Source organism: Hemitrygon akajei, chromosome 7 (assembly GCF_048418815.1).
Source record: "Hemitrygon akajei chromosome 7, sHemAka1.3, whole genome shotgun sequence".
Taxonomy (NCBI): domain Eukaryota; kingdom Metazoa; phylum Chordata; class Chondrichthyes; order Myliobatiformes; family Dasyatidae; genus Hemitrygon; species Hemitrygon akajei.
In genome coordinates, this window is record NC_133130.1 from 43,408,241 (window position 1) to 43,432,007 (window position 23,767).

Consider the following 23,767-nt stretch of genomic DNA (forward strand, 5'->3'; position numbering starts at 1 on the left):
TCTCTAACAACTTGTCCACCACTGGTCTATAATTTCCTGGGTATCTCTACTCTCTTTCTTGAACAAGGGAACAACATTTGCAACCTCCCAATCCTCCAGTACTTCTCCCATCCCTATTGATGATACAAAGATCATCGCCAGAGGCTCAGCATTCTCCCACAGTAGCCTGGGGTATATCTTGTCCAGTCCTGGCAACTTAACTAACTTAATGCTTTTCAAAAGCTCCAGTACATCCTCTTTCTTAATGTCTATATGCTCAAGCATTTCAGTCCACTCTAAGTCAATCCCACAATTGCCGAGTCCTTTTCCCTGGTGAATACTGAAGCAAAGTATTCATTAATTACTTCTGCTACTTAATGGGTATTCAGAAGGGGATAATAAGAGCAAGACATGGTCTTGGAAAAATTCAGACTGTCAATACCGCATCAGCAGCAATAAACTGATAAAATGGTAAAAGGACAGAAGGTAGCCTGGGGAGTTCTAGAAAAAGGAGAAGCATTCACTAACTGGAATGAAGATTATTATTGTGTTCTTGTTCAGTGGTAGAATAGGGTGGTGGGATAGGCAACTGATGGATTTCTGGGGAAAATTAATTAGGATTACGGAATTAGGTTCTTGATGGTCAACATGGACAAGCACTGTTTTTGTGCTTTAAAAAAAATTGTGAGATAATCTCAACACATATGGAAAAAGCATTAACTTCTCTTCCCAAGAGAATAAACAGCAATCAACTAAAATATGCAATCTCTCTAATAAGTTAACCACCGGTCAGTTCATAGGAGTTAGAGCTCTACTTGCGCCTATTCCATGGGAGTCCTGTTCTAACTGATAAAATCAGAACTGTACATGGGACTTATTCTTCTATATATAACTGGAAATGAATTAGCAATAATCATAACACTTTTTTAAAAACCTTTACAATCCAGTAGTAAGCAACCAGCCAGGTATACACAAAAGATGACAATTAAAATTATAATAAGTGAATAAAGCCGAGTTTCAGACATTGTCTACAAATGGCAGGAATATATTAGTGTAGAGGTATAGAGAAGGCTGCTTAATTATGGGTGTACAGAATTGAAGAACCCAAAGGAGGAGTTATTTTCCTTAATGGGAACATAAATTTAAAGTGACTGACTGGATTGTTTTAGGAGTTGAGGTTATAGATTTTGCCCTTTTGATTGCTGTACTGTCTGAAAGGTGGTAGAAGCTGAATCTTCATTGAGATGTGCACTTAAGTGTTGTGAATTGCAAGGCTAAGGTCCATAGCCTGAAGAATTCAACAAACTGTACTCTTGAGAATGCTGTGGCAGACATTGCTGGGGCAGTCAGGTTTGGGACTACATTGAAACTTCAGATCAGATCTAAGTGGCGGAGCCCACGCCCCGAGAGTGGAAAACAAACCAATATTTAGCTGATTTAAGAGCCAAGCCAGATTAAAAAGATCAAGTCATTAAGGCCACGTGTGAAGGATGAACTGGTGTTTAGCTCACAATTCCAAGAGGCTTTACTTGCCTCAGTGCTGAACTGGCCCTGTGGCTGTCAACTCACTTTTGGGGACTCTGTGGTTCATGTTCTGGGTGCTATTTACTTTTTCACTGTTTGCACGATTTGTTGTTTTTTTCGCACATTGGGTGTATGACAGCCTTTGTTGTGTGTGGAACTTTTAGTGGGTTCTGTTGTGTTTCTTTGTTACGTGGCTGCCTGCAAGAAAACAAATCTAAAGATTGTACATGGTATACACTAGTGGTCGCCAACCTGTCAATCGCGATTGACTGGTCGATCTTTGAGACTTTCCCAGTAGATCCCGAAAAAAATGAAAAATAAATACACAAATACTGTTGAGGGATTGTTTCTGGGTTGTGGGGTTCTAGCTCCGTTCTTTCTGCCCAGTGCGCATGCGTGTAGCACCCCTGCACTACACAGTGTACTTCAGTGGTCCCCAACCACCGGGTTGCGAGGAAATGATATGAGTCAGCTGCACCTTTCCACATTCCCTATCACGCCCACTGTTGAACTTGAACCCACGCGAGGTCATCAGTTGCCTAAACACAGTGAAATCTTCGCACCAGGGATCACTGGTTGGCCTCGCGCGGCTGGCAGGAACTGCCATTGCTACCCGCCTGAAGCGTGGACAGATGGGCGCCAACTCTAAACCTGTTTAACACACCGAATGTCCGTGGGGAACCCGACGCTAAAATATTCACAGACGACCTAATTCGGGCTCAGGTTTCATAAGTAGCAGAGCAGCTACCTCGCTGCGATCTACTGAAATAAACTTTTGTCGGCAGATAGATCCTACAAGGGGGGCAGGCACATGACCTGTTGCATGACACTCTTCGCTATGTCGGTCGCTCTCTCCAGACTGCGACCGCCGCGGCCCTGGCACGGGAACAGCCGCACCTGGCCAAGGCATCTGGCGGCGGGCGGGCGGGAGGCTGTCTAATGAGGCAATGAAGCCCTCAAAACTGCTTCGGTACCCTGAGTCCAAGCACCCTGCACTTAAAGACAAACCCATTGAGTTTTTTCACCAGAAAAAAACATAAGCAAGCGGGACAGAAGCTAAGTGCCGACAGCTGCGAAAACTAAATTGCGGAATAGACTGGCCACAAGGAACCTGCTTCAAGTATCGTTGTAGTCCGGTCCTGATTAACACCCCCCCCCTCCCCCCCCCCCCCCGATCCGCAAGAATATTGTCAATATTAAACCGGTCCGCGGTGCAAAAAAAGGGCAAGTACTCCTGGTGTTTATACATTATTTCTACTTCCGGGTTGTGGGGTTTTACTTCTGGTCATTTCTGCCCCGATGCGCATGCGTGGAACTAATCGATCTGGGGTCGGTCTTGCCTTTCACTAAGGCCGAGGTAGGGGATCTTGGGCTTAAAAAGGTTGGTGACCACTAGTATACACTTTGATAATAAATGTATTTTGAACCTTTCCCTGGTTATTTTGTGGCTATGAAATAAAATGGGATACATGACCAGCTCAGGTACCATGAATTTTTGATTCTATGATATAACTGTTAAGGTACAGATCAGAAGACAACCCTTTAGAGAAAGCACTTAATGACTGCCACATCAGAATTGTCTTTTGCATAACAATCAAAGGATCATAATAATCCACACTATTTGGGACAGAAATTTTTCCTCAAAACACTAGTTCTCAAAAGTGAAAACTGAAGCAATTTTAGTGTCTGATTGATAGTGACATTTTAAAAACACCTTTATTAAAAGTTTTGCAGATGTCAAGCCTTTTTGCATATTTTGTTTCATGATCTGAGGACCTCCTTTGAAAATTGGTTTATGAGGAGTGGAGAATACACCTGGTCAGAACCCTTCTTAGAAAGTTCTGGGAATTCTCAGAAGGAAGCACAATGGGATCATCTTTGCCACACTCCCATTGCTCATGGTTGGAAAAGCTGTAGCCTTGTCTTTATCTGGACCTGCCATTGTGAAGGATGGGAATAATCTTGGAGCGCCCCCTACTGTGTAATTACCCATCACTATCCAGTTCTAGATATCATGGGAATGCAAACCTTCGATTATGATTGATTGGGTGTGACATCACTGCAGGGTGTCTGATGCCTGTGAAAACACCACAGGAGTGACTACTTGTGTATATTTTGGCCAACGTTCAGCTTCATCATTGTGGTTTTTTGAGGCAGACCAGACAAAATGCATGCAACAAATTACCCTTCCTGACAACTAAAAAATACCATCTACCCAAAATGGTCTTGGAGAACACCAGAAAAGGCAAAATAAATCAAATTTTCAGTGAAGATCATTCTACAATGCTGATGGATATGGATTTCAACTTCAATAAGTGTGAAGATATGCTTTTGGGACATTCAGACCAGGACAGAACCTATACAGTGAATGACAGAGCACTGATGAGTGTTGTGGAACAGAGAGACCTGGGAGAACAAGTGCACAGTTCTCTGAAGTGCCACACAAGTAGGTGGCGGCGGGGAGTGACAAAAGGATTTAGCATGCTGGCCTACATCATTCAGGGCATCAATTTTAAGAGTAGGGAAATTATGTTGCAGTTATACGAGCTGCTGGTGAAACTACACATACAGTTCTGTCAGCCTGCTATAGGAAAGTCTTTATCAAGCTGGAGAGAGTGCAGGAAAAGTCTTACAAGGATGCTGCCTCAAGTAGACGGCCTGAATCATAGGGAGTGTTTGGCCACACTGCATCTTACTTCTTTGGAACATAGGAGAATGACAGGTGACCCTGAAAGTGTGTATAAAATCATGAGGGAAATGGACGGTCATTTCCCCAGGAAAGGGGATTTCAAAACTAGAGGACAGATACAAGAGAGGAAATGTTTAAGACACCTAAGAAGTAACTTCTTTATACAAATAATAGTAAAAACTTCGAGTGAGCTGCCAGAGAAGTAGTTGAGGCAGGTACAATGACAGAATTTAAGAGGCATTTGGACAAGTACATGGATTGCTTTGGAGAGTGTGCAGACGAGCAAACTGCTTGGATTGTAGCATGTGCTGGACAAACCGGACTTGGTTTCTCTGGAGTGGCAGAGGCTGAGGAGAGTCCTGATAGAAGTTTATAAGATCATGAAACCATAGTTAGACAATATTAGACAGCATACATTTTAAGTGAGAGGGGTTAAGTTCCAATGAGACGTGTGGAGCAAGTTTTTTTGTTACACAGAGAGCAGTGTGTGCTGGAATGTGCTCCGAGGGATAGCAGTGGAGCAAATATAATAGAGGTATTTAAGAGACTCTTAGGTAGACAGGATAGTTTGAAATTTGTGGACGAATATGCAAGTAGCAATTTTCTATTTTGTTATGCTTGTCATCCCTTGTTCCTTGAGGTGAAAGCAACAGCAAGTGTACGTTGACCCATCGAGGAAGAGTAGAATAGAAGGTTATTAGTCAGTAATACGGGAAGTGGAAGGAAGAATTTTGGAATGAAAAGTGGCAGTGACCAGGGTTGTTTGAAATTTATGTTAACAAATTAGACTTTGCACTGCACATCAAACGGGAAGGCTGAACAAAGTGCAATGAAAAAACTAAAAATGGAAGTGTGATTGACAAATTAATTTTAACACAGGTATCTGGAGTGATATTTTGGTTAAAAAAATAGGTCATGTATTAATCAGAAAATAAGAACCTAAATGGTTAAAAGAGCAGAGAGATCAGAAAAAAAACATTAAAAGATGAATAAGCCCATAAATAAGGTAAGCACAGTATAGATCTGAAAGTATCAAATTTATATTAAATTTGCACTGAAACTTGGTTGGACAACATTTATAAGTACTCTCTAGAATCCTATTGTCAATATTACAATAAGGATATAGAAGCATTTCAAAGGTTGCAAAAACAATTTAAAAGGGTATATCAGGACCGCAAAGTTACAGCCATTAAGATAAAATGGAACGATACAGCACAGGAATGGGCCCTTCAGCCCATATGTCTATGCCAGCCAAGACATTTTTAAACTAACCCCATCTGCCCGTTTGTCTTCATTCTCTCCCTGTCCATGTATCTGTCAAAATGCCTCTTAAACCTACATTATTATATCTTGTTTCCATAACTTTCCCTGGCAGTACATTCTGGGCACATCCCACTCTGTGCAAAAAAATTTGCTTTGTATATCCCCTTTTCATCCTAGAACTATACACTCAAGTATTTGACATTTCCACCCTGAGAGAAAGACTATCTCCCTGATCTATGTCTTTCATAATACACTTCAATCAGGTTACCCCTCAGCCTCTGACACCTCAGAGAAAACAATCCAAATATTTATTACCTCTCATTATAGTTAATACTCTTAAATCCAGACTCTAATATCCTGGTGACAGCAAGTGTGCTGTAAGCCTCCATTACCACCCTATCTATTAGCCAATTTCAAGAAGCTATGGTCATGGACCTGAAGATCCGTCATGGTCATGGACCAATTCTCTTGAGGGTCCTGCCATTTACTGTATACATTGTTCTTACATTTGATCAGCCAATATGCAAATATCTCACTTGTCCAGATTACACTGCTTCTGTCAGTTCTCACTCACATTACCAACAGGCCTACACCCTACTGAATCCTTTGACTGTCTACCTCACTATACTCAACCCCCTTGCCAGTTTCTGGGTCATTTGCCAATTTACCAATCAGACCATCTTTCATTCAAATTGTTTACACACATCACAAACAGACAATCCAGCATTGATCCTTACATCACACCACTGGTCACAGGCCTCCAGTCAGAATAAGACCCTCCACCACTACTCTCTACTTTCTATCACCAGCCAGTTTTGAATAAAATCTACCATATCTTGATCTTCTGAACCAGCCTTGGACCTTGGCAAAAGCTTTACTGAAGTCATGACCTCCACAGCACAATGCCATGCCAACTATCCCTAAAAAGCCACTGCTTTTCAGGACGGTAGTGGATCCTATCCCCAACAATCACTTCCAGTCATTTCCCTACCAATGAAGTAAGATTCACCAGCCTATAATTCCCTGGTTGGTCTCTATTGCTCTTCTTATACAGAGGAAAACAGTGGCTATTCTTCAGTTTTTAGGGATCATATCTGTAGCTAAAAAGGATACAAAGATCTCTGCCAAAGCCCCAGCAATGTTGTCTCTTGCTTCCTTCTATAACCTGGGATAGATCACATCAGGTCCTGGGCCTCATCAACTTCAAGGCTGTTCAAGAGTCCCAATACCTCCTCCTAACTGCTATTAATACCACTCTGATCTGTTCTCCTCTATTTCATTCACCTTGGTGAATATAGATCCAGAGTGTTCATTTTGCACCTAACCAACTTCTACTGACTCCAGACATAAATTCCCTCCTTTGTCCTTAAATGGTCCAACTATCTTTATAGTTTCTCTTGCTTTTTTAAAATGCCTTGGGATCTCGTCAATCCTACCCACATAAGACATTTCAAGGCTCTTTAGCCCTCCTGATTTCCTGTTTAACTTCTCTTGCTTCCATTGTGATCCTCAAACACCTTGTCTGAGTTAAGCTCTTAAACCTAATAAATGCTTTTTCATTAAATTTGCAAAATCACTCATCATTCAAGATTCACGAACCTTGCCAGTCTTTATTTCTCATAGGAAAAAAGTGGTCCTGAAATCTAACCAGATGGCCTTTAAAGGACTCCACCTATCAGATGTGGGCTGGATAAATAGCTCATCCTAATCTACTTTCCCCAGCTCCTGGCTAATACTGACCTAATTAGCCTTTTCCTAATTTATCACTTTCCCCACAGAGGTCCAATCTTATCATTACCCATTATCTGAGAAATTATGGAGTGGTGATCACTGTTTCCAAAATGCTATCCCACTAAAACACTGATCACCCGGCCAGGCTCATTTCATGCTACAAGGACTCTTCACTGGTTGGACTATCAATACACAACGTTAAGAAAAACTCGGGAATGCACCTAACAAATTCTGCCCCCTCTGGCACCAAGGGGCACACCAGTCAATACTACATAAATTATAGTCATCCACCACGACTACCCCGTTGCTTTTACATCTTTGCATAATCAGCTTACATTAGTGCTTCTATATCTCCTACTAGTTATTGGGGGCGCATAGCATAACCCAACATGGTGACAGCTCCTTTTTTATTCTTGAACTGTACTCATATTGTCTCAGTGGTTGTGCCTTCCTGGATGTCATAATCTAAGTGACATATTCCCTAATCTGTAGTATAACTCCCCCAACTTTTTACATCCCTCTATCACCTGAATCCAGGAACATCTGAATCTCTTAAATGCAATCCTGCTGTTCTCTCAACCAAGCCTCTAATATGGTTCCAGCACCATAGATCCATGTTCTAGTCCAGGTCTCATTACTCTTGTGTTTATACAACTGTCAGTGACATAAATCACTGGGTTAAACAGAAACACACACAACTGACCCCATTTAAAAACTGTTCGCTCTTAGTACAGTGTAGTGCCCAACAGCTACACACACAAGTATACACAAATGGTGATAGTTAGAAATTGTTCGGCATAGTCCCCTGTCCCAAATAAAAAAAAGGGAGTTCTGGATGTTTTCTCAACTAGTCCTGTTCTTTAAGAGTTATCCCAAGAAAGTAGTTGCCCTAATTAACTGGAATCCATTGTATTCCTAAATATGATCTGCATTATCTGCGCATACATCAAGAAATGGGAGTTGAATAAAAGGCTTGCATTTATTTACTTTTTCCCCCCACATGAGTTCCAAGAGTACTAATTTTATTCTGGATGTCAATTTTTTGGTAAGTGATTTTTGGGTAGTGATTTGTGAATTCTGCATCATTACCCAAAATGATGTTACATGGAATGGGTAGAGTGGGTGAGGGCTCATCTGTATAAAATGATCTTAAAAAAACAGGGAATTTAATGCTAAGCCACTGAGTGAGAACTCTGATTAAATTATGTGGTCAAAACAAGAAAAATGATGCAGTTAATGGAATGAAATGATAAGTACAGGAGAACAGAACTGGTAGATTTTGATTGGCTAGGATGGGAGGAGAGTCAAATGCCATCAAATTGATTGAACCAAATGGTATGTAGCTGCACTGTATATTTCATGAAATCACATGTAATATCTTTTATTGCAAGATAAACCTAATGGAAAATGTTGATCCTCTCTTCTAACTAATCCTTGTTAACAGTTTACTTTGAGTCATTATACCACAAAAACAAACCACCAAAGTTCTGCAACAAAGTGTATTATAATTTATATCTCCTTGGGGACAGACTTACTAAAATATAATTATTTGCTTTGCCATTGTTATGCTTTAGTGACTGTACATGTTGAACTTCATGTGTATAAGTCCTTTGGATCTCTTTCAGTCTAATTGTTATTTTCAGAAGCCATGTAACCAATTTCCTAATGTGCACTCCTTTGCATTTATCCATGTTGTATAAATTCATTCTAATCTAATTCATTTGTGTTTGTATTGAATCAAAGAGCATATTTAAGTGTTTTATTAATTAACAGTACAAATACAACACACTTTACTTCCTGAACTCACCGTGCAACTACCAGGAACTGATCTATTTGTCGATCACTCAAAGGGTTGTCAGGATCCCAAACCTTAACTTCCATCTTCGATTGATCTCTGGAATCTGATTCACCTACCAACATAATGAAAGAATATAATCAATATATCTTCACCAGTGTAGGAGGGTTTCTCAGTTTGGGCTAACGACACTGCTGCACAGAACCTGCAGTGCACAGGATTTTCAGCAAATTCAAAAGCGATATATCGAGATGGAAAATTACCACAAAGGTTACGATCAACTGCTTACAATCAAATATGCTTTGAGAAAAATCAAAACTGAATGAACTTTTCTGCCAATCTTTGCATTTTATTTGGTTAAATTTGCTCTTTGCATAGATTGCAAAGTAAAACTAAATATACTGTATATTAGAATAGGTTTTATTATTTAGAACAAATCTGTGCAACTTAAAAATAAGAGCAAGATATATATTGTGGAGCAGGTTAAGACCTACAAGTATCTGGGAGTACAGTTAGATGAGAAGCTAGACTGGACTGCCAACACAGATGCCTTGTGCAGGAAGGCACAGAGTCGACTGTACTTCCTAAGAAGGTTGGCGTCATTCAATGTCTGTAGTGAGATGCTGAAGATGTTCTATAGGTCAGTTGTGGAGAGCGCCCTCTTCTTTGTGGTGGCGTGTTGGGGAGGAAGCATTAAGAAGAGGGACGCCTCACGTCTTAATAAGCTGGTAAGGAAGGCGGGCTCTGTCGTGGGCAAAGTACTGGAGAGTTTAACATCGGTAGCTGAGCAAAGGGCGCTGAGTAGGTAACGGTCAATTATGGATAACTCTGAAAATCCTCTACATAGCACCATCCAGAGACAGAGAAGCAGTTTCAGCGACAGGTTACTATCGATGCAATGCTCCTCAGACAGGATGAAGAGGTCAATACTCCCCAATGCCATTAGGCTTTACAATTCTACCGCCAGGACTTAATAACTTTTTTAAAAGCTATTATTAATGCTTTTTGAGATAGTGATTTAGATGCATATCATATTTTTTACTGAGTTAAGTATTGTATGTAATTAGTTTTGCTACAACAAGTGTATGGGACATTGGAAAAAAAGTTGAATTTCCCCATGGGGATGAATAAAGTATCTATCTATCTATCTATCCTTTTACATTTAATTTCACTAACATAGCTAAGCCGAGCGTGAGGTTGGATTGATCTAAGCACCGGCCACGTTTGGAAAGGTTGGACATGGGTCAGAATGAGGTGTCAAGGTTCAGTTCCAGAACGTATCAATGTGGTGGGGCCGAGGTCCTAGTGCAGGGGTGGGAGGGGGAGGAGGTGCAAGCTGGTGTTTGAACAATTTAAATGCCGGGCTAGGTGGGCTGAAAAGGCTAGGTGTCAGAACTGGAGGTGGGGGTTGCATTGGGCTCACTTGCCGCTCCATGACATTTACTCTGCTCTCCGCGGTGCTAAGGCCGAAGCTACGTCCTGCTACAGATGCTCCAGACTTTGTGTCGGGGAGCTTGGCTACGATTTGCTCCACTATGTGACGACCTGAGGTTGAGGCTATGCGCTTTGGGGCTGTGGACTTACTTTCATTCTGAATGCTGTTGCTTGCTTTTATTGTTTGCACAATTTGTGTGTGTGTTTTTTGTCTCTCTGTGTTTTGGGTATTGGTCTTTCTTTTAAATTAGGTTCTTTCCGGTTTCCTGCTCTTTGGTTGCCTGTAAGCAGACGAATCTCAAAGTTGTATAATTTATACATACTTTGATAATACATGTACCGTAGATTCCGGATTTTAAGCCGCTACTTTTTTCCCACATTTTGAACAGCTTTGAACTTTGCGGCCTTTAATCCGGTGCGGCTAATACATGAATTTTTTCATGCCGCCTCGTAAACATTTTGCCTCGTAACAGTAGACCAATAAAATTGATGAGTAGTTCACAGAGGTCCAATGAAATTGTACGATAAATCAAGCACACTTTCACAATTAAATTATTGTAAATCAGTCATTTGTACTCACCCTCATCAACATGGAAAACACTCGAAGCATTGTGCTGCCTTATGGCAGTTATTTAGTTTATAATATTTTCGCTTAGTAATTCATTTTCTAGTTAAAGTTAGAAGAGTTTTACCTATATTTGTTTTCTGTACTACATCGCGGGATGCTATGACGTCACACCCGGTTTCGCGGTGTCTTGTGGGAAAACGCCGTTTGCGAATAAACGGAAAGGAGGGGGTCGAGCGGCGGAGCGAAACGCTGCTTTTAAGTTAAAGGCGATCAATAACTTTTCCTGGTAGGCTGCAGTATATATATTTTTTACCAGTCATTAGGAGATATTGGAATGTTGTTCAGTAAAGAAGTATACGCAACGTATATTTAAAAGTAGCCGCGTTACGGGCACGGTTCGAAAAAAAGCATTTGCAATATGTATTTGTTTTTGTTACCATATGGATTTAATTAAAAGTTAAAAAATCCTCACGTGTAATATCTTTCTGTGTAAATATCTCATATTACAACGTGGGACACTTGCGGCCGAAAATCCGGTGCGGCCTTTACAATTAAAAAATTGATTTTATTTCTAAAATTAGAGCCAGCGGCTTTTAATCAGGTGCGCTCTGTAGTCCGGAATCTACGGTACTTATCATTCTTTACTTCAATCTACCAACAGTGGTAGCTGAGGTGAAGTTAACAATCATGTATTACAAATGACCATCATTTGTTCTATGTCTCAGAATTACAGAAAGGTTAAAACTGGAGATGGCCATTCAGCCTGGACACTGACTCTGTAATGACTAAGTACCAGCACAACTCGCTAGTTCCACACCCTAGCCTCTTCAATACTTCCTTGCAATTTTTTTCTTACCATATATTTAATCCAATTCTCTCTTGAAGACCACAAAGAAAGCTGCTTCTACCACACCTGCAGGCAGGGCATTCCAGGGTTCAACAACTTTGCATCAAAAAGCTTTTCCTCACATTACTTCTTCCTCTTTCCCTTTATTTTACACTTTTGTTGCCTCCATTGACTGAAACAGTCTCCCACAAACCATTCTGTACAGAACATCATCGTTTTATGTATTTCTCTCAAATGGCCCCTTGGACTTCTCTCATGAAAGTAGTTACAAGCCTTCATAATCTATCTTTGTAGTCCTTCATCCCAGGAACTAGTCACATAAATTCTTTTTGTACCTTCTCCAGTACTTTCACATCGTTCCTATAATATGACAAGCAGAAATGAACATTATAATCCAGCTGAGACCAGATCAATATTTGCTGAAAGTTCAGCATGACTTCCCTACTTTTATAGTCAAGCCTCTATTAACAAAGCACAGATGTGCATGCCTTATTAACCACTTTCTCTATCCACGTTGCTATGCTCATAACCCCCCACCCTGGTCCCTCTTGCCCCACACCCTCTTTTGGATCCGCACCATTTATTCTACATTGTCTCCCTTTGTTCTTCCTTGCAAAATCACCTCACAATTCTCTATATTAAACTTAATCAGCCGGAAGGACATTACTACCATTTCTGAGGACTAAAGGCATTGTTAAACCTCACCTGCCCTTTCTCACAGCCTGCTTAGATGTTCCAACAATTTATCATTATCCTTTTCATGGTTCACAATACAGCCAAGTTTTAAGTCATCCACAAATTTAAAAATTGTGGCTTGCATCTCCAAGCATAGGTCACTAACATACATATATATATATATAAGCAATAGCCCTGCATCAATCCCGAAGAAATATAACTTCTCACTTTCCTCCGGTCTAAAAAGCAACTATTAAACATTATGCTTTGTTACTTAGCCAACTTCAAATCCATGCCATTAATGTCCCTTTTATGCATGTGTCTTACCTTTGCTAGCACTCCTGTTACAAGGCAACTTATCAAAAATTGTCTAGCATTAAGATGGATAAGTCCCCACGTTATTAAGAAGCAAGAGATTGCTGAAGCTTTGACCAAGATCGTTGCAAGATTAGGTGCAAGTATGGTGCCGAAGACTGGTGGTTAACCAATGTTGTTCTTTTGTTCAAGAAGGAAATTAGGTGTAATCTAACAAATTATAGACTGATGAGTCTTACATCAACATTAATAGACAAGATCTTTAGGGACAGGATTTACAAGCACTTAGAGAAACATGGTCTAATTAGGAACAGTCAGCATGGCTTTGGGGGGGGCAGGTCACATTTGATTAATCTGGTTGGGTTTTTCAAAAAGGTGATAAAGGTGATTGATGAAGGTAGAGCTGTAGATGTTGTATATGTGGATTTTAGTAAGGCATTCAACAAGGGACTCCATGGTAGGCTCACCCAGATAATTAGTATGCAACGGATTTATGGTGACTTGACTGATTAGATCCAAACTTAGCTTGACTACAAGTAGGCAGAGGGTTGAGGTAGTATGTCCTGCTCTGAATAAGTTGTGTTTGGCAGGCTTCTGTACTGGGCCCTCTGTTGTTTGCCATTTATTTAAATGTTTTTGATGAAATGTGGTCGGATTAGTGAGTAAATTTTCAGGTAATACAAAGATAGCTGACTTTGTGATTTGGGAAATTGGTTTATTATTGCTACATGTACTGAGATAAGATGAAAAACTTGTAATGCAAATCATTCATACAGATCAATTCATGACAACAGGCCATTGAGATATACAATGTAAAATTACAACAGAATGCAGAATAAAATGTTACAATTTCAGAGAAAGTGCGGTACCGTGAGGAACCAGTGAGATTTTAACTACTGTAGACCTATTGGTAGTGACAGACAAATTGCAGTGAGTCCAGGTCCTTGCTTAGGCAGGAGTTGATCTTGGCCATGACGATCCTCCCAAAACACCTCATTACAGTAGATGTGAGTACCACTGGGTGAGAGTCATTGAGGCAGCTCACTGTGTTCTTTTTTGGCACTGGTATGATTGTCACCCATTTATGCAGATGAGAAATTCCAAATGCAGTAGTGAGAGATCAAAGATGTCCTTGAACACTCCAGCCAGTTGGTTGGCACAGATTTTCAGTGCTGTACTAGGTACACCATCAAGGCCTGAAGCCTTGTGAATGTTTCCCCCCATGAAAGCTATTCTGACGCCAACCTTAGGACAAAAGCAATACCTAATTCAGTATGCCAGTTATTGATTAGAAATCACTGTTCAACAACATCATACCCTCAGTACTAATCAACAAGATCCAAATCTGGGACCTCAGTACCTCCCTATGCAACTAGATCCTTGACTTCCTTAAACATCATCTACGACTTGCCAATGACACTGCAGAACTTCAGGTAGTGATTAGGAGGCGTACAGGATTGAGATAGATTAACTGGTTGAGGGGTGTTGCAACAACCTTGCATTCAACATCAGTAAGACCAAGGAATTGATTGTGAACTTCAGGATGGGGAAGTCAAGGGCACACACATCAGTCCTCATCGCGGGATCAGCAGTTTCAAGTTCCGGGGTGTCAACATCACTGAAGATCTATCCTGGGCCAAAAGTATTGATCCAAATACAACAAGCGCAGAACAGCAGCTATATTTTATTAGAAGTTTGAGGCAATTTGGTATGTCACCAAATACTCTCACAAATTTCTGCAGATGTACGGTGGAGAGCATTGTAACGTGTTACATCGCCAGCTGGTACGGAGGGCCACTGCAAAGCACTGGGAAAAGCCGCACTAAGTTGAAAGGTCAGCTAACTCCATCATAAGCACTCGCCTCCCAGCATTGAGGACATTTTCAAAAGGTGATGACTCAAAAGGTGGTATTCATCATTAAGGACCACCATCACACAGAACATGCCCTCTTTCTCATCAAGGAAAGAGGTACAGGTGCCTAAAGACACACATTCAACATTTTAGGAACAGCTTCTTGCCCTCCCCATCAGATTTAAGGGAGCTAGGGCTTTACTCTTTGGAGAGGAGGAGGATGAGAGGAGACATGATAGAGATATACAAGATATTAAGAGGCATAGATAGAGTGAACAGCCAGCACCTCTTCCCCAGGGCACCACTGCTCAATACAAGAGGACATGGCTTTAAGGTAAGGGGTGGGAAGTTCAATGTGGATATTAAAGGAAGGTTTTTTACTCAGAGAGTGGTTGGTGCGTGGAAGGCACTGCCTGAGTCATTGGTGGAGGCAGATACACTGGTGAAATTTAAGAGACTACTAGACAGGTATATGGAGGAATTTAAGGGGGGGGGGGGTTATATGGGAGGCAGGGTTTAAGGGTTGGCACAACATTGTGGGCCAAAGGGCCTGTACTGTGCTGTACTATTCTATGTTCTATGTTCTATTTCTGAATGGACAATGAAGCTATGTACTCAACCTACAGTAGTACAGCTGCAAAACAACAAATTTCACAACATATGCCGGAGATACTAAAAATGATTCTGATTCTAATTCAAGATTGCAGATTGTTTAGTGTAATTTCCAGTACACGTGAGGGATGTACAATGCAGCATAAAAAAACCACAACATGCATAAATATATAAGTTAGCTTATATACACAAATTGATTATACAGTTGCAAGGAGAAGCTTGTGAACACTTTGCAATTACCTGGCTTTCTGCGTTAATTACTCATAAAATATGGTCTGATCTTCATCTAAGTTATAATAATACACATACAAGCAATCTGTCTGAACTAGTAACACACAAACAATTATTTCTTCTTGTCAAAACTGAGTACACTATTTAAACAATCGGTCTAGGTTCAATGGATTCTGAAGCAGGTGGAAAAAGAACCCAAGGGTAACAGCAAAAGACCTACTGAAGTCTCTAGAATTTGCTAAAGTCTCTTTTCAAGTGTCCACTATAAAGAAAAAATACTGAACAAGAATGGTGTTCATGGAAGGACAGTACATGGGTAGGGTGGGAAAGGTCCTTTATAATGTTACAGGCCCTTTTCTGGCACCTTTCTGTATATACTCCATACCCTTGATGGTGGATAGAGTGATGCTGGTGGTAAATCCATCAGACAGTCTTGACTATCGTTTCTGCCGCAGTGCAGTGATGTTTCCATACCATACCATGCTGTCTGCTGCTCATCTGTAGAATGACGCGAGTGTAGATGTGCATAGTCCAGATCTCTTCGGTCCCCTCAGAAAGTAGAGGTGTTGGTGAGCTTTCCTGATTGTGTATGTGTTCTGGGACCATGAGAAGTTGTGCAGAATGTGCACTCCCAGGAGTTTGAAACTGCTTGCAGTTTCCATGCTGTGCCACCGATGTAAAGAGAGATGCGAGTGGTACGAGTTCTCAAAGTTCATAACCATCTCAATAAGGTACAAGGTGAAAACAAGGTAGATTGTGAAGTCAAGAGTCCATCTAATTATACAGGAAACCATCAATTGTCTTATAATGGTAGGATAAAGCTGTCTTTCAGCCTGGTGGTATGTCTTTTTAGGCTTTTGTATTGTCTACCCAATGGGGGGGGGGGGGAGAGAGACAAAGAATATCCAGGGTGGGTGGGGTTTTCAATTACACTGGCTGCTTTACAGAGGTGGCGAGAAATAAGCTACGTCCACCATTCTCTTAAATTTCTCGGTCACAGAAATAGCAGATGCCATCCCAAATCACGAGGCATCCAGATGGTGCATCAGGACACATATTGTCTGCTGACATCCCCAGTAGCTATATGGAGATCATACCTTGATATCTTAAAAAGGTCAAGTACAGTCGGCCCTCCTTATCCGTGAAGGATTGGTTCCGGGACCCCTCGCGGATACTAAAATTCGCGGATGCTCAAGTCCCTTATTCAACCTGTCTCAATGCACTGGATCTTAGGACCCAGCGGAACCCCAGACCGTATTTAACCTGTCTCAGTGTAGTGGACATTAGGACCCGGTGCCAGAGCTCTGAATGTGCAGTATTTCTGTTCACGAAAATAATCATGATCACGATTGAAAATAGAGTGGAAATAATAAAGCGATCGGAAAGAGGTGAAATGCCATCGGTCATTGGAAAAGCGTTAGGCTACGTCGGTCAACGATCGGAACAATTTTAAAGGATAAAGTGAGAAAGGCCCTGCCCTGATGAAAGCTACAATTATTACTAAGTAACGCAGTAGTTTAATTATTGGGTTTTGGGGTTTTGATCCTCCACATCAACCCACCACGGATGGAGAGTGCACTCGAATGTGGTCTGTCACTGGCTCGCACTTGGGAACGGTTCCCGAGCCCGGCGCTGAAACATACATTCTTAAGTGTTTTATATGCATAGAAAGGTAAAATATATACTATTTACTAAGACAAACGTTTGACTAACTGATGCTTAATAATACCGGATGTACCTGTTCTGACTTACTTAATAAGAGAACTTCCAATTTTTTTTGATCCCGATCCACGATAACCCATGCACATCCTCCCGTATACTTTAAATCATCTCTAGATTACTTACAATACCTAATACAATGTAAATGCTATGTAAAATAGTTGTTATACTGCATTGTTTAGGGAATAATGACAAGAAAAAAATGTCTGTACATGCTCAAACAACAAGCGCTGGAAGAGCACTTCCGGGTTTTCGCGATTCGCAGTTGGTTGAATTCGCGGATAAGGAGGGCCGACTGTATACCAAAATTAGAATGCCACTGTCCTAGACTTCAGTAAGAAGTGGACCATCCATGATTTCTGGTTTGGCAACACCAGGATTGTCCTCTTTCATACACAGTCTTCAGCATACTTCCAGATAAAGATGGTGACAAATTCACCTAAACTGGCTGTTGACTCTTTGAACACAAACGAGTTTACAGCCTAAAAGCAGGTACATAGAATCTTAGCTATTTCCTCAGACCACCACTAAATAATTTTCTGTACTGTATCCTAACATTTCAGCTTCTGTTTGTATGCAGGATGGAGAAGTTCAGCCTGTTAAGTCTTATTAGCCATATCTTGGGGAGGGAATGGCTAGGTAGATATCGTTGATGGTTGCGTAGCAATGGTAAGGGATATTTAGGCCCATGGTGAGACAGGACACCCACTGGTAGAATTCTGGTAAAACACTCAAAGTTGGCCTGCATGAAGCTGCCTGTAATGTTGAAGAGGGTCTCAATATCCCATTTTCAAGACTGTATACAAGATTTCCAAAAGATACAGAGGGATATGGACCAGTTGCAGATACGGGCAGAGAAGTGGCAGGTGTTGTTTAACCTGTGCAAGTGTAGGGGATTGCACTTTGAGAGACCACACAGTTAAGACAAGATCCTTAATAGCAATGATGAACAGAGGGATCTGGGGGTCCAGATTCATGACTTGCTAAAAGTCACCACAACGTTTAATAGAGTGATAAAGAAGGTATATGACATGCGAGCTGTCAGTAGTTGAGGTAATGAATTCAAGAGCAAGGAATTATGTTGCAGCTTTATAAACTGCTAGTTAGGACACACTTGCAGTATTACATTCAGTTTTGGTCCCTTCATTACAGGAAGGATGTGGAGGCATTGGTGAGGGTGCAGACCAGTTCTACCAGGACGTATGCTATGAGGAGTAGCTGAACAAGCTGGGGCTTTTCAGAGCCAAGGGAAAGTTGACAGAAGGTTATAAATCCAGATAAGGTAGAGATAGGCAGCTGATGTCTTTTTCCTAGGATTGAAATGTTCAGTACTAGAGGAGATGTATTTAGGTGAGAGGAGGTAGAGTTTGTATTTATTAGGGATCTGAAATGCACTGACAGAACAGATGGTAGAGGCTGCTTGCATAAGGGCATTTAACAAACACATGAATATACAGAGGGGAGTATAGTCAATCAGAAAGAAGGAGGGCTAGGTTATTAGGAGTCTGGTTTAATTAGTTCAACACAACATCATGGGTTGAAAGACGTATCTTGTTTTGTACAGTTTTATGTTCTATTCCATGCATACCAACTAACAGCACCAAACACATCAAAAAAGTTCAATCAAATTGGTTACACGCAGTTGGCTCGTAAGAAATCTACTTACCATAATTCATATCCCTCCACTTGACTATTAATTCTGCCCTGGGCCACTGTTTCTCATAACTTTCTCACAACTGAGATTAAATTTACTGGTCTACATTATTGACATCCTCATTCTCTATTTTCCCAAAACAAAAGCAAGAGCAAGAGAATGAGAATAAGACATGAGAGAATAGGACCAATCAAGTCCAACAGTGCAAAAGTGTGTATGGAACCGGAGGAGGTAGCCGAGGTACTTAATGAGTACTTTGCTTCAATATTCACTATGGAATAGGACCTTGGCGATTGTAGGGATAACTTACTGCAGACTGAAAGCTTGAGCATATAGTCATTAAAAAAGGAGTCGTGCTGGAGCTTTTAGAAAGCATTAAGTTGGATAAGTCACCAGGAGCGGAGGAGATACACCCCAGGCTACTGTGGGAGGCAAGGGAGGTTGCTGAGCCTCTGGCGATATCTTTCCATCGTCAATGAGGACAGGAGAGGTTCTGGAGGATTGGAGAGTTGCGGATGTTGTTCCCTTATTCAAGGAAGGGAGTAGAGAAAGCCCAGGAAACTATAGAACTGTGAGTCTTACTTCAGTTGTTGGTAAGTTGATGGAGAAGATCCTGAGAGACAGGATTTATGAACATTTGGAGAGGCATAATATGATCAGGAATAGTCAGCATGGCTTTGTCAAAGGCAGGTCATGCCTTACAAGCCTGATTGAATTTTCTGAGGATTTAACTAAACACATTGATGAAGGAAGAGCAGTAGATGTAGTGTATATGGATTTCAGTAAGGCACTTCATAAGGTACCCCATGCAATGCTTATTGAGAAAGAAAGGAGGCATGGGATCCAAGGGGACATTGCTTTGTGGATCCAGAATTCGCTTGCCCACAGAAGGCAAAGAGTGTTTGTAGATGGGTCATATTCTGCATGGAGGTTGTGCAGCGATGTGCCCCAGGGAGGAAGTGGAGGGATGGGTTAGTAAATTTGCTGATGACACAAAGGTTGGGGTGTTCTGGATAGTGTGGAGGGCTGTCAGAGGTTACAGCGGGACATCAATAGGATTCAAAACTGGGCTGAAAAGTGGCAGATGGAGTTCACGTGTGAGGTGGTTCATTTTGTTAGGTCAAATATGATGGCAGAATATAGTATTAATGGTAAGACTCTTGGCAGTGTGGAGGATCAGAGGGATCTTGGGGTCTGAGTTCATAGGACACTCAAAGCTGCTGTGCAGGTTGACTCTGTGGTTAAGAAGGCATACGGTGTATTTGCCTTCATCAATCATGGAATTGAATTTAGGAACTGAGAGGTAATGTTGCAGCTATATAGGACCCTGGTCAGACCCCACTTGGAGTACTATACTCAGTTCTGGTCACCTCACTACAGAAAGGATGTGGAAACCATAAAAAAGGGTGCAGAGGAGTGTTACAAAGATGTTGCCTGGATTGGGAAGCATGCCTTATGAGAGCAGATTGAGTGAGTTTGGCCTTTTCTTCTTGGAGTGACAGAGGATGAGAGGTGACCTGATACAGGTGTACAAGATGACTAGAGGGATTGATTTTGTGGATAGTTAGAGGCTTTTTCCCAGGGCTGAAATGGCTAACACAAGAGGGCACAGTTTTAAGGTGCTTGAAAGAAGGTACAGAAAAGATATCAGGGTAAGTTTTTTTAAAAATGCAGAGTAATGGACTGCCAGCGACGGTGGTGGAGGCAGATATGATAGGGTCTTTTACTAGACTCCTATCTGGAGAGGAACAGGGAGCTTGGAAAAACAGAAGGCTATGGGTAACACTAGGTAATTTCTAAAGTAAGTACATGTTTGGCATGGCCTTGTGGCCGAAGGGTCTGTATTGTGCTGTAGGTTTTCTATGTTTCTAAAAGAGTAACATTCACTACCGGCTGCATCACTGACTCATGTGAGGTACCAACACACAGGATCGAAAGAGGCCTCAGAGGGTTGTAGACTCAACCAGATCCATCGTGGGCACAAGCGTCATTGCATCCATCATTAAGAAACATCCCTATCTGGGACATGCCCTCTTCTCATTCATAACATCAGGGAGGAGATACAAGAGCTTGAAGGCCCCAACTCAATGTCTCAGAAACAATTTCTCAACAGTCTATGTATTTATGAACACTACTTCCTTATTCCTCTTTTGAACTGCTTGTTTATTCACTTGTTTTTGTAATTTTCTATGCTTACACTCTACTGCAGCCACTAAACAATAGATTTCACAACTTATGTCAATGACAATAAACTTGATTCTGATTCTACTCTCCCATACTCTGGAACCACCTTTAAATCCAAAAAAAGTCATTTTAAAAATATGGCAAATACCCCTACTCAAGTACTTCCCTATCTGGTCCTAGTGACTTAGCCAGCTTTTCTAATACCTTGTTCTATCAATATCCAAAGTCACAATTATCTACTCCTTCACTTTCACTCTTAAAGCACCCTACTTCCTGATGAAGGTTCGGGTAAGGTAATCATTTAGTGCAGTATACAACCCTGAGATTCATCTTCCCAGAGACAGCCACAAAGCAAAGAAAATCACGGAGCACGTTAAAATAAACACAAATCCCCTCCCACACGCTGAAAAACAAATCGCACAAACGGCAAAAAAGAAGCATAATATAAAACACCAACTCAAAGTCATCGAAAGAGTCCAGGCACATTCAGTTCAGCTCAATCTAGCACTGTGTACATAAACACTGCCCTCAACACCAAGGTGGGAATTCTCATTTTTGACCTTAAAATGCTCCATTCTGTCATGTACTGCTTTTTCTCCCACTGTACGTATGTTCAAACAGGTTGCTTCTTATTGTCGCTAGTTAATTTTTTCAGGGAATTGAAATTGAAACAATAGTTCAAGTTCATGCTTGTCACTCGGTTGAATTACATCAATACAGCCAAATGAAACAGCGTTCCTTCAGGGCCAAGGTGCAAAACGTAGAATCAACAGTCACACACAGTACACAGCAAATGTAGCCACAATAACAGAAAAAATATGTAGTCACCAAACAATAATATAGCTGAAGTCACCTGAATGGCATGGACTGTAGATTGATATTGCATGGAATCTTGTCCTGGAGTCACATTTCTGCAAGAGTAAGGCTACCCAAACGGAATACAAGGTTTCCGTTAGGGTTTCCTCCACCCTAAGTGCGGCCTTATTCCAACAGTGGAGGAGGCCATGGATGGACGTATTGGAATTAAAATGGGTGGCCACTGGGAAATTCTGCTTGTTCTGGCGGACAGAGCGTAGATGCTGGGCAAAGTGGTCAGGCTTTTCCGTTTGGGTAGCCTCCAACCTGATGGCATGAACATCAATTTCTCAAACTTCCAGTAATGCCTCCACACCCCCCCTCCCTCCACCATTTCCCATCCCCTCGACCCTCTCTCATGTTATCCACTTGTCTGCCCATTGCCTCCCTCTGATGCTCCTCCTCCTCCCCTCTTTCTTCTTTCTTCCATGGCCTTCTGTCTCTTTCACCAATCAACTTCCTGGCTCTTTGCTTCATCCCTCCCCCTCCAAGTTTCATCTATTGCCTGGCATTTCTCTCTCCCCTCCCCCCACCTTTTAAAAATCTACTCCTCAGCTTTTTTTCTCCTGTCCTGCTGAAGGGTTTCGGCCTGAAATGCCAACTGTACTTTTTTCCAACGATTCTGCCTGGCCTGCTGAGTTCCTCCAGTACTTTGGGTGCGTTTCGGATTTCCAGCTCTTGCAGACTTTCTGTTGTCTATGCAGCAGTTCTTCACGACTTGCTAGTGCAGCTGCAGATGAATGCAATCCAGCTTGTTTTATACCGAGAAAATACTGGAGAGCATGATGGGAGGGACCAAACTCAACCCAGCACGGATTCCAGTGCACTCACAGAGACCTCTCCTCTCTCCCACACTACCTCCAGCATCTCCGCTCAAGTTCAAGTTTATCGTCATCTGACAAACGAAACAATGTTCCCCTGGACACCAGTGCACCAACAATCAATCAATCAATAAATAAAACACACAGCTCATAAACCAAACTATTACCATAAATTAATAAAAATCAAAATGCATGCAGCACAGATAAACAGAAAACAATACAATATACAGTAATTGACACGCTGACCTAGTGATGAGACCTCAATGGTGGCAGGGTATTCATTAGACTCACAGCCTGAGGGGAAAAGCTGTTACCAAGTCTGGCAGTCCTAGTCCTGATGCTTTTGTACCTACTTCCTGATAGCGGTGAATGAAAGAGATTGTAGGATGAGTTGTGGAGACCCTAAACAATGCTTTGGGCCTTTTGTCTGTAACGTTCCCGGTAAATGTCATAAATAGGTGGAAATGAGACCTCAGTTATCTTCTTGGCAGTTTTTACTATTCTCAGAAGTGTCCTGCGGTCTGATGCCCTGCAGATTCTGCACCACACAATGGTGCAGCCAAACTGTACTCTCATTGGTGCTCCTGTAGAAAGTTTTTAGAATGGGGGTGGGGAGAGTTAAATGCCTCAATCTCCTCAGAAAGTGTAAATATTACTGTGCCTTCTTGACTAGTGAGGAAGTTGACAGCCCAGTTTAGATCATCTGTTATATGCACACCAAGTAACTTTGTGCTATTCACTCTCTCTCCAGCAGAGCCATTGATGTGCAAGGGAGAGAGGTCGACCTGTGCCCTCCTGAAGTCTGTAAATCAGCTCTTTTGGGTTGTCCACATTGACACTCAGCTTGCTGTTCTCACACCACTTGACAAGTCTCTCTATCTCCTCTCTGTGTGCTGACTCGTCATTGTTGCTGATGAGGCCAACCACAGCTGCATCATCAGTGAACGTGATGATGTGATTGGAGCTGGATCTGACAGTGCAATCGTGAGTCAAGCAGCACGAACAGCAGCGGTTGAGCA

The 23,767-nt window shown here is 41.6% G+C and overlaps 1 protein-coding gene across 3 annotated transcripts in view; it reads right to left on the minus strand.

The window, feature by feature from the left end:
* mta3 (metastasis associated 1 family, member 3) overlaps positions 1-23,767 on the minus strand; it is a 156,251-nt gene that overhangs the window by 46,195 nt on the left and 86,289 nt on the right. For all 3 annotated transcript variants that reach the window (XM_073050708.1, XM_073050706.1, XM_073050707.1), the window contains exon 7: positions 8,994-9,096. In XM_073050708.1, coding sequence (XP_072906809.1) covers positions 8,994-9,096 — 103 coding nt within the window. The remainder of the gene's footprint in view (positions 1-8,993; positions 9,097-23,767) is intronic.